The following is a 12422-nucleotide window of genomic DNA, read 5'->3' on the forward strand; positions in this document are numbered from 1 at the left end:
CGAACTGCCTCAAAAATCGTGCAGAACAGATTTCAAGCCCAATTGAAGATGTGCTTATGGTGCAATCATTTGGAGGTCCTAGTGCAAGAGGTCTGATCATTGGGTGTGACATTTGAGCTACTTATATAAGGAAATTGGCTATTTTTAGTAGAGAGGTTGGTTAATTAGATATTATTGGCTAGAGATTAGAGAGAGAATATACACATTTTTGGGAGGATTCTTCCAACTTCTAGGGTTTCTACCAAGAACACCAAGAGGAGGAAGATGAATTTAACCATGAAGAGAGCTCTTGAGGGTTGGATGATAACAACTATAAGTGGCTAGATCATTCTCTTGGAGCTATAGATGGCCTTAGGCTTGTTTCCTAAACTTTAATATTTTGTAATTAGTGGGGATTTGTATTGTAAATATTGTATTGACCTCATATTTATATAAATCTTGTTTCTACATGATTTGTATGGTTTAATGCTTCCATTTACTTTTTCAATTTTATTCATATGTTTATGTGTGATGGAATGGATGATTATGAGTTTACACTTGATTCTTTACATTTGATGCATGTCTATGTGTATTAAAATAATGAATCTAGTGTTGGTCAATGTATGGTGCTTAATTGATTACTCTTGTAATATATTTGATGGGTTATACTTATTTCTTGATAGATTGTGCTACCTCATTAGTTTAATTAGTTTAATTTCCTTGTCAGTAGTGTAATTGTAGTGTAGTTGTTTTAATTTCCTAGATAGGTAGACAATCCATTCTTGTTGTTTGATGATCCATGCTTATGAGTGCAAGTAATATATTTCTCTAGATTTTTGTGTGTATTAATTGTGGGTTTATTGAATGGTTAATGGCTAAATTTGATAGGCTGTGCTACTCACTAGATTGATTAGACAATGTATGCTTATTTTGCCATCCATGCTTAGTATTTTAATTAATGGCACACACACTTGATTTATTACTTGGAATCCCCCTAACTTGAAAAATATTAGATGTTTAGTGAGGTAAAGCCTAGTGGTGAACTCTATGTCCAAAGACCTATCTCTCATTCTCTACACCTCATTTACTTTAGCTTATTTTACATTACATTATTTTTAATTAATCATAGCTTAATTCAACCAACAAACCACTCACTTTGATCATTCGATCTACTAATCCAATTTTGATTCCGTAGTATCTTGCAAATCCCTTGGGACGATCCTTTTTCACTCATACTGCATAATATAGTGTTAAGTGGTTTTTATAAATTTTAAATGTGGTGGCCATTTCACACATTTATACTTTTTACATCATTTTGAGCACAAGGTCACGGACACACCACGTTTTTGGCGCCGTTGCTAGGGATTAGCAATGCATTACTAGGAATTGAATAAGAATTAGTACTCTTTTGATCCTTGCTTTATTTTATTTTATTTTGTTTTCTCACTTTGTTACTTTTAATTGATTAGGTACTTGGAGTAAAGAGAAACAAATCAAAGGAGCCTTAAAGCAAAGCATAAAAAGCATTAAAAAAAAATATAAAAAAAAGCGAAGCAAAGCAAAAAGCTTAAAAATTCTTGAAGTTGCTTAAGGAACTTTGTGAGCATTTCTAAACTCCTTTTACTTAGTTAAATCATCAGCCTGTGTGGAGGCAACTTAATTTCTTGCATTGTTGAAAAGTAGGGGAGTATGGGATCAATGTATGTGGAGGTGTATTGTTGATTGATTTGTGTTGTGGAGGACAAGTGTATTTATTATATGTTGTGTTTGTTGTTTATATTGACTTGTATTGTGCATGCATGGTCGTAGGTCTTTAAACTGCCATCTTATTCCTTCGAATCTTAATCTCGAGTCAATTGTGCATAATCCATGGGGTAGGGGTAATTTGAGTGAATCCATTGCATTAATGGACAATTATATAGAAGACCTTGGTCATGTAGACCAACAAGGCATACTTCATCCCAATGTGTAACAACATGATAATTTGCACATTCCTTTAGGTATGCCTAGACCTTTTGCTCCTCAACCACAAGGCCAAGTTCCACTTGGAATGCCAAGGCCATTCTTTGTGCCACCTCCACCTCCCATTGTCCAAGTTAATAATGGAGTTCATGTAGAGCCACCAATTACAAATCATCCCATGACTTTAAAAGATCACTATGTGTCTAATGAATATAATGCACCCACATGCATTCATCTTCCTCCATTTAGAGCGCATCATTATGAAATTAAGCCTCAAACCATCCAAATGATTCCCAACTTTTACGGGCTAACCAATGAGGAACCATATAAGCATTTGGATTAGTTTCTTGAAGTTTGTTCCATTGTGCATTACACGGACATGCAAGAAGAGCTATTAAGGCTTAAACTCTTCCCATTTACCTTAAAAGACAAAGCAAAGTATTGGTTCAATAATTTGAGACCTCTTTCCATAACTTCTTAGGCAGAAATGCAACAAAAGTTTTTGAGGAAGTATTATCCCGTCTCCAAAACCAATGCCATGCGAACTTCGATTCGTAAATTTTCACAAGGGGATGGGGAGATGTTACATGAGGCATGTGAATGATTGAATGATTTACTTAGGAAGTGTACTCATTACGACATTCTTAAGTGGCAAATCATCCAATATTTCTATGAAAGTTTATAGGACACCCATAAATACATAGTTGATGCTTCAATGGGAGGATCTTATTTGGATAAGCATGAGGATGATGTGGGAAGATTATATGAAAGCATGAGTGAAAACTCAATGCATCGAACATTGTCCTCTAGAAATGGTAGAAATATAAATGTGGGAGGGAGAAAGAATTCAAGCTTATATCAAGTGGAAAATTCTAGTGACATAGTTGCTGAGGTAAAATCTTTAACTCAAAGGTTTGTTCAATTTTTTATCAATCAAAATTCGGCTCCTTAAGTGTCTTCCTCCCATCATCATCATCATTTTAGTGAGTCTTGCATGACATGTTCATGTGTGCTACACACTACTTCCAATTGTCCCTATGGACATGTGCATAATGAGCATCATGAACAAGTCAATGCCATATTTGTGAATCAAGGGAATAACCCTTTATTGAACCAAGAAGGGGGGTGAATTGGTTAAAACTTTTCTTTTAAAAATTTTCTCGCACACTAAGCAAGCAATCAAAGAACAGATAACACAAGATTTACAAGGAAACCCTCTTAATTAGGTAAAATCTTGGTTCTTGGCCTTGGCCAATAAACAATCCACTCGTTGTATGTATCTTGTTACACACTCAGTTGTCTAACTTTCTGCACACACCCATGCACCAAAGTAGACACTAGTTTTCATAACCAATAAACACACACTAGTACACCATAGTGCATCCACACACTCCCCTGTCCTAAGCAACCATGCTTGGACCCAAAAAACACTCAATAGCTTAATCAACCATGGGGTGGGGGATCATGCCTCACTATCATTTACAATAAGTGTCAACACACTAAATACAATGAATTTTTCAAAAATTAGAATAGGCTGGACAACACAGAATTCCAAGTTACTGCCTCAGAACTGTAGTCCGCTGCATCTACGGTCTGAGGGGTAAAATAGGAAATTCCTTTTGAGATCAATTCACCAGCGCCTCATACAGTCTTCTTTCATTGTTGTACTCATGTTCATAGCTTTGCATAATCAAACACAACATGAGTATATCACAAAGTTCAGTCAAAGTTCTTGGTTCAGAAAATAACAGCTTCAGCATAAAAAGCTTCGGCACAAGATAGCTTCGGCACAGATAGCTTCAGCACAGAAGGCTTCAGTAAAGAATGGCCTCAGTACAGAATAGCCTCAGCACAGATTAACTTTAGTACAAAACAACTTCGGCATAGAATACTCAAAATCAAAGCATGCCATATCTTTGTCACAAACTCAACTTTATCAATCTTGATTCATCAAAATATACTAGCTATCAGCATAAATCATTATGAAATAGCTAAGTATAATCAAATAGCACTTGAATCCAAGATTTCTTCAGAAAAAAAAAGCTTAACTAGTGACCACACCGTCCAAGTTCATTTTTAGCATATTCTTAACACAAACACAGTCTGACCAAGTGTAAAAAGATGAATTATACCTGTGTCAACCTTCAGAATTGACCACAGCAACTTGAAACACCAAGTCACTACTCAATATAGCCCTCGCATCAGCAATTTTGACAGCAGCCTCATCTTAGCAATCAGTACACACATCAGAGTGGATTCAATGAGTTTTTCTTGCATAGATCATCCTCAAATAGCAGAGAAAAACTTGCTTGACATAGTATACTCGAGGTTTTTCAGTAGCAGCTCAATGTGAAATGTAAATTTAAGAGGCTTGAACCATAAGGAGCCTTATAGTAGTATATTTATAGTAACACTAAATTACACAAGGCTTCACACACCACGGATATACACCTGTCACCACTAGCCAATGATTAAGAGAGCACATTTCAGATATTTTCAGAGCAATGGACCAATGCAGACCTGCCACCTCAGCTAATTTTGTCACTATTCTTCCAACTACAAAGGTTACAAGTTTGAGTATTGAATTCCATTTCTATCCAAACTTAGCCTCTAAGAATGAAATATTCTTGCATATACCATCTCTCTAGGACCACTGAGACGTGTCACATTCTTCTCTAGGACCACTGAGACATGTCACATTCTTGAGCATAGCTGGAAAAGACCATACTACCCTCAAAGTAGATTTAACTTTACTTAGCACTGTGACAGAGCTGAGGTTGTATTCCTCACAATCCAGGCTCAATTTCAGTGCAACGCAGGTACTTGAGCATAGATATATATATCTGAAATACAACTGAATAGAGACCATAGTACCCTTGTGAGCACCTGTAGCTAAAACTAAAGTGTTGAACCTTCACTGTCCGAGGCTGAGAACCTGTAGCTGTTGAACCTTTGCTGTCCGAGGCTAAGCACTTATAGTGGCTGAACCTTCACTGTTCGAGGCTAAAGCATTGTAATATTTTTTTACATTAAAAGGCAAACATTCCTTAAGGTAACTTAAGCCCAACAATCTGCCCCTTTTGCCTTTAATGACAAAAACCAAATATCCTTGAAATAACTTTTAAAGATAAAAGTTTAGTAGGTAGAACAACCCAAATGCAAAGGAATAGCTTTGAACTATCCTTATTCAGTCAATTTCTCCCCCTTTTTGACATTGAAGGTCAAAAGGTAAGTAGGACCAACAATATAAGTTCAGGATGGAGGAGGAACAACCCTGAGAAGATCTCGAAGGGTTGAGAATCTTTGAGGAAGAAGAGGTTTGGTCATGATGTCTGTAAGTTGATCTTTAGTAGGCAAATGGGTAATATTAATAAGACCTTTTTGCACTTTATCTCTGAGAAAGTGATACCTGATGTCAATGTGTTTGCTTTTATAATGTAGTGTGGGATTCTTACTGATAGCAATAGCACTTTGATTATCACAGAAAAGCTTGGGAGGTCCTGAGAATTGAATGCCAAGATCTAAGAGAGTAGTGTCATTCTTAGAGGCTAAGTTTGGATAAAAATGGAATTCAGTACTCAAACTTGTAACGTGCTGTAGCTGGAAGAATAGTGACAAAAATTACTGAGGTGGCAGGTCTACATTGGTCCATTGCTCTGAAAATATTTGAATTGTGCTCTCTCAATCATTGGCTAGTGGTGACAAGTGTATATCCGTGGTGTGTGAGGCTTTATGTAATTTAGTGTCACTATAAATGTACTGCTATAAGGCTCCTTAAGGTTCAAGACTATTGAATTTACATTGCACATTGAGCTGCTATTGAAAAAGCTCGAGTATAAGCAAGTTTTTCTCTGCTATTTGATGATGATCTGTGTAAGAAACCTCATTGAATCCACTCTGAGGTGTGTACTGATTGCTGAGATGAGGCTGCTATTAAAGTTGCTAATGCGAGGGCTGTATTGAGTAGTGACTTGGTGTTTCAAGTTGTTGTGATCGATTCTGAAGGTTAACACAGGTATAATTCATCTTTTTACACTTGTTCAGACAGTGTTTGTGTTAAGAATATGCTGAAAATGAAATTGGACGGTGTGGTCACTAGTTAAGCTTGTTTTTCTAAAGAAATCTTGAATTCGAGTGCTATTTGATTATACTTAGCTATTTCATGATGATCTATGCTGCTAGCTAGTATATTTTGATGAATTAAGATTGATAAAGTTAAGTTTGTGACAAAGATATAGCATGCTTTGATTTTGAGTATTCTGTGTTGTAGCTGTTCTGTACTAAACTTAATTTATACTGAGGCTATTCTGTACTGAGGCCATCCTTTGCTAAAGCTATTGGTGCCGAAGCTATCTTGTGTCGAAGCTTTTTATGCTGAAGTTGTTTTTTTCTAAACACAAGAACTTTGACTGAACTTTGTGAAATACTCATGCTGTGTTTGATTATGCAAAGCTATGAACATGAGTACAACAGTGAAAGAAGACTATATGAGGCACTAGTGAATTGATCTTAAAAGGAATTTCCTATTTTACCCCTCAGACCGTAGATGCAGCGGATTGCAGTTCTAAGGTAGTAACTTGGAATTTTGTTTTGTCCAACCTATTCTAATTATTGCAAAAATTCATTGTATTTAGTGTGTTGACACTTATTGTAAATGGTAGTGAGGCATGATCCCTCACCCCATTATTGATTAAGCTATTGAGAGCTTTTTGGGTCTAAGCGTGGTTGCATAGTGTGTGTGTATTGGTTGTGAAAACTAGTGTCTACTTTGGTGCATAGGTGTGTGCAGAGAGTGAGATAGCTGAGTGTGTAACAAGATACATATAACTAGTGGATTACTTATTGGACGAGGCCAAGAACCAAGGTTTTCCCTAATTAAGAGGGTTTCCTTGTAAATCTTGTGTTATCTGTTATTTGATTTCTTGCTTAGTGTGCGAGAAAGTTTTTAAAAGCAAAGTGTTAGCCAATTCAGCCCCCTTCTTAGTTCAACAATTGGTATCAGAGCTTTGGTCTGCATTGTGAGGTTCTAACAAGCCTGTAGTTGATCCCAACAGTAGATGAAGATCAAGTTGTCAACAAAGCTCCAGGGTTTGAAGGTTTAAACTATGATTCTTGGAAAACTAGAATAGAAGCCTTCTTAATGTCTTAATCCTATGATGTTTGGGATGCTACCGTACATGGTGTTGTGATTCTTAATCCTGACAACCCCTCTGCTGAAGATAAATTGGATGTGGCTAATGATGGCATGGCCAAACATGTTCTCTTTTGTGTCTTGAGGCAACAAGAGTTTACTAGAGTTAAAAATTGTAAAATAGCCAAAGAAATGTAGGATTCTCTTCAGGCAGCTCATGAAGGAAATAAGGTTATTAAGGAGAACAAGATACAACTATTTTCAGTATAAGGTTTGTAAGATGAAAGAAAGAGAAACTATTGTTAAGTACATGTTTAGGATCAATGACTTTGTCAACAATATGAGAGCTCTTGGTGAAGATATTAAAGATGTTGATGTTTGTAAGAAGATACTAAGGTCACTCACTTTTAGATTCAATCCAAAAGTGACAATTCTCAAAGATAAATGTCTTACTGAAGTGAAGATTGATGAGCTTCAGGCCTCTCTCATTGCTTATGAAATGAGAAATGGTGTTCTAGCTATTCGTAGAAGAGAAGCTGCTCTTAAAGCAAAGGAAGTTGCTGAAGAAACTGAAACACAGTCTGAAGATGATCTTAAAGAAGATGAGGTAGCCTACCTTGCTAAGAAATTCAGGAAGTTCAGGTTTTAAAAAAAAGAATCAGCAGTAAAATCTAACCTATTATGGTTGTGGTAAACTTGGTCATGTTGTATCTAATTATCTGAACTCAAAGGGGAAAAGTCAAAAGAAGAATGAGGGAGGTAACTACAAAGGAAGGTTTAGTAGAAAAGTACTTATCTCAGATTGGGATATAGCTCCTGAAAAAGATAAATCTGAGGAGACATAAAAAGATGAAGAAAGGCTCAGTGGAAAAATATAGTGACACTGAGTTTGAGGAAATTCTTGTAGAGTGTGAAAGGCTTGCAGTGAAGTGTTATCAATAGAAGGCTCAGATAAAAAGGTTCAATTCAGAATTATTAAAGTCCAAACAAATTCTCACTAAACACTTCAAACTTAAACTGTCAATGCTGTGTTTAGTGTTTCTTATCTTTCAAAGCCTATTGAAATCTCAAGTCAACGCTCAGTTGTCTACTAAGAAGTGTAAAAAAGAACTGTCTCTCATTCTTGAAGAAAGATCCCTAAAGATGGCTGAGATCTGGAAGCATTCCATAAAGCAAATTGGGAAGACTGGAATTGGCTATGTGTGTGATTCAGCCACAAAGGTAAATCAAACTCATTCTGTATTTGTCAAAGCCATAACTGGTGAAGTGTATGCAAGGTTTCCTATCATAAAGCCTCAGAGGTTCAAGGTTGAGTTGTTGAATAACACCTGTAATGCTCTAAGCTTCAACAAGAGAGACTTTGTTACCTCGGCTATAAGGAACTTTAAGATAACTAGAATGTATGTTAAGAAGTCAGACTTAGCTTTAGCTCAGAAGGTTAAGGACAAAGGATCATTGGTGAAGATGAAAATTACGTGGATTCCTAAGAAGCTGAACTTTGTGAGTCTTCTTGTGTATACAACCTTTAAAGCTTGTAATATTCAGGACAAATGGTATATTGATAGTGGCTGCTCAGGACACATGACAGGTGATGGTTCCAAAATTAATTCTTTAAAGCAATTTGATGGTGGAAATGTTATCTTTGGAGATAATCAAAGAGCTAAGATTGTTGGAATTGGTACTATGAGTAAGTCTGAAGAATTGCCAGAAATTCAAGAAGTTCTATTGCTTGAAGGACTCAAATATAATCTCCTTAGCGTTAGTCAATTGTGTGACAGTGGGAAGGAAGTCTGCTTTAATAAAGAAAGATGTAATGTGATTGATCTTGAATCAAAAGAAGTTTTGTTCTCAGCTAATTGATTTATAGGAAATGTGTACACAGTCACTGAAGCAAGTCAGGTTACTCAATGTAATTTAACAACCTATGATGAAGCAAAGTTGAGGCACAAGAAGTTAGGTCATCTTCATTCAAGAAATATGACTAAGATTCTAAAACTAAAAGCTGTTAAAGGACTGCCTGACATCATTTTTAAGGATAATCACCTTTGTAAAGCATGTCAATAAGGAAAGCAAACCAAAGAGTCATTTCCTTCTAAGGAAATCAGCACCTCTAAGGCTCTTGACCTAATACATATGGATCTTTGTGGCCCTACCAGAACCACAAGTGTTGGTAATAGTAAGTATTTCATACTACTCATTGATGATTTCAGTAGAATGGTATGGGTTTATTTCTTGAAAGAAAAGTCTGAAGCTATTACACAATTCATTAAATTTGTTAATCTTTTTGAAAATGAAAGAAGTTGTACTGTGAAAAAGCTCAGGTCTGATTTTGGTTCAGAGTTCACCATGAAAGAATTTGAACATTATTGTGATGACAAAGGGATTAAGAAGGAATTCTCTGTTGTAGCTACACCTCAACAAAATGGAGTCGTGGAGAGAAAGAACAGGACAGTTTAAGAAATGGGGAGAATATTGCTTGAAAAGGTTTGGCAAAGAGTTTTTGGGCTGAAGCTGTGAATACTGCTGTGCATATCATAAATAGGGTCCTTTTCAGACCTAATTTAACCAAAACACCTTATGAATTGTGGTATGGAAAACCTGCAACTGTTCACTACTTCAAGGTGTTCGGCAGCAAGTGTTATATACTGAACCACACTGATAGTTTGGCAAAGTTTGATTCAAAGGCTGATGAAGGCATATTCTTGGGATATTCTACAAAAATCAAGGCTTATAGATGCTACAATCTCAGGTCTTCAAAGTTGGTTGAGTCAATGAATGTGAAATTTGATGAGAATCCTCAGTCAACGCTTATTAAAGACAGTAACAACACATCTAGTTCAAATGAAGCCAGTACCGCAGTTCCTGAACTTGAAAACCCAAAAGAAGTCACCTATCCAGTGCTACAGAAGCAGGTTCAAGCTGAGAACATCATTGGTTCACCTTAAGCTGGGGTTCAAATAAGAAACAAAAAGAAGCTAAATGATTTAGAAGCTGAAGATGGTGAAGAATATAGTCACTTTGCTATGCTGTCATCCATTAAACCAAAGTCGTATTTTCAAGCTCAGAAAAGTAAAGACTGGTTAGCTCAATGCAAGAGGAACTTGATCAAATTCATAAGAATGATACCTGGACACTCGATCCCAGATCTAAAAACAAGAATGTGATAGGTTCAAAGTGGATTTACAAAAACAAGATGAATGAGAAGGGATCAGTTATAAGAAATAAGGCAAGATTGGTATGTAACGGTTATGCTCAGCAAGCTGGAATTGAGTATGATGAAACTTTTGCTCCAATTACTAGAATGGAATCTAGTAGAATGCTTCTATCTTTTGCTTGTCATAAACAAGTCAAAGTATATCAAATGGATGTTAAGTCAGCCTTCTTAAATGGAGACTTAAATGAATAAGCTTACCTGGAACAACTTGAAAGTTTTAAAGATTTGAAGTATACCTCTCATGTGTTCAAACTAAGTAAGGCCTTATATAGTCTCAAACAAGCCCCTAGAGCCTGGTATGAGAAGCTGCATCGGTTCTTAGTTGAACAAGGATTTCACAGAGGCAAGGTTGATAATACTCTTTATATAAAAACTCATCGAGAATAGTTTATAATTCTGCAAATCTATATTGATGATATTATATTTTGTGGCTCGGACACCTCATTAGCTTCAGAATTTGCCAATCTCATGAAGATAAGGTTTGAAATGTCACTCTTGGGGACTCTTAGAGACTTTCTAGGCTGCAAATTACACAAACTTCCTCTGGAATCTTCATCTCTCAGCAAAAGTGTGCCTCAGAGCTACTTAAAAAGTTCAAAATGGATCATTGTAAGGATGTCTTAACACCACTATGTCCTACTTCCAAACTCTCACTAGAGTGCATCACTGAAGCTATTCCTTCAACACTTCAGAGGTCAATCATTGGTAGTTTGCTGTATCTTACTGCTTCAAGGCCTGATATAATGAATTCAGTGGGTTTAGTGGCCAGATTTCAAAGTAATCCAATGGTTTCTCGTCTTCAAGCTGCCAAAAGAATCCTCAGATATGTCAAGGGCACCATCTCATATGGTCTATTCTACATTTACTCATCCTCAATGTCTATTGCAGCCTTATCCGATACTGATTGGGGTGGATCTTTACCTGACAGAAAAAGTACCTCTGGTTGTTGCTACACTCTGGGTTCAAATGTGGTCTCGTAGTTGAGTAAAAAGTAGGACACTGTATCTCTTTCAACCTCCGAAGCTGAGTATATAGCTGCCTCACAAGCTGGTTCACAATTACTTTGGATGAAAACTACTCTCTCTGATCTTGGCATTCAATTATCAGGACCTCCCAAGCTTTTTTGTGATAATCAAAGTGCTATTACTATTAGTAAGAATCCCACACTGCATTGCAAGAGCAAACACATTGACATCAGGTATCACTTTTGTAATGACCCAGTCATTTTCCTTCCTTTCTTTTTTTCGGTAATTTCTTTTTTTCGTCATTTTCTCGTTTTTCATTTTTCCTAACATAACCTCACTTTTCGTGCTTGGATTTGATTCCGGCTTTGCATACATCCATGATATTAAATTTCCATGATATTTACATTTTTGCTTTTGTAAAAAAGCATGTTAAATGTTTACTTTTCTTGTAAAGGGCATGGATGCATGACTTTTGGTAATTATTCATAACTTGAGGGGTTTTTGTGTAATTAAATAAAGTAATTATTTTTCGTCTTAGGGACCTTTTTGCAATTTATGGAAAATATAACAAGTGTCACATTCTCATGGTGCCACTTGTTGGCGTTGGGGTGGAAAGACTTGGAAGCATAATCTTGTGACACATGGAGGGTAAAGATTCACCCATTTGTTGGTCTAGGATTGGACCACATATTAGCTTGGATGGTTGACAAATGTAGGCTAGGGATTTAGTGTAGGAAGGAGCCTTAGATTCATGACAAGTGTAGGACTCACCTTTAGTCTTGCAAGTATGTGTGTGAGAGGTAGTGCAAGAGCACCTAGTGAGTGGAGAATCCCACCACTTTTAACCTAGGGTTTGCACATTTTATTTCACACTTTAGATCATTCATCTCTTTCCTCTCAAGAACCCTAAACTAGCCACCATTGAAGACAAGCTTGGTTTAAGGCTTTGACTTCATTTTTTTACTCCTTCCACTCACCTTAGATCATTGAGTTTGGAATACAAAAGCCTTACCTCACTCTCCTCTACATAACCCTAGAAGGAAAACTTGAAATTCCTTTGCTTTCCTTACATTCAAGAGGAACAATCCTCTTGTGAGGTAGGGGGTGTTCTAAATTATGTCTTTGACATTTTATATGTTTTAATATCTTGATATAAATAGAATACATGTCT

The 12422-nt window shown here is 36.4% G+C and overlaps 1 protein-coding gene across 1 annotated transcript; it reads left to right on the forward strand.

Moving 5' to 3' along the window:
- The first annotated feature begins 10885 nt into the window (after window positions 1-10885).
- Window positions 10886-11266, forward strand: LOC132266229 (uncharacterized mitochondrial protein AtMg00810-like). Its single transcript, XM_059767082.1, has one exon. The coding sequence runs from the start codon at window positions 10886-10888 to the stop codon at window positions 11264-11266; it is 381 nt and encodes a 126-aa protein (XP_059623065.1).
- Window positions 11267-12422: the final 1156 nt, after the last annotated feature.

Source organism: Cornus florida, unplaced genomic scaffold (genome assembly GCF_030987335.1).
Source record: "Cornus florida cultivar Cherokee Brave unplaced genomic scaffold, ASM3098733v1 CherokeeBrave_3.0.0_Hap2_Chr07, whole genome shotgun sequence".
In the NCBI taxonomy this organism is placed as follows: domain Eukaryota; kingdom Viridiplantae; phylum Streptophyta; class Magnoliopsida; order Cornales; family Cornaceae; genus Cornus; species Cornus florida.

Bases quoted from the DNA above. Each gene is read 5' to 3' on its own strand.
- LOC132266229 (XM_059767082.1), top strand. From the start codon at position 10,886: ATGGATCATTGTAAGGATGTCTTAACACCACTATGTCCTACTTCCAAA.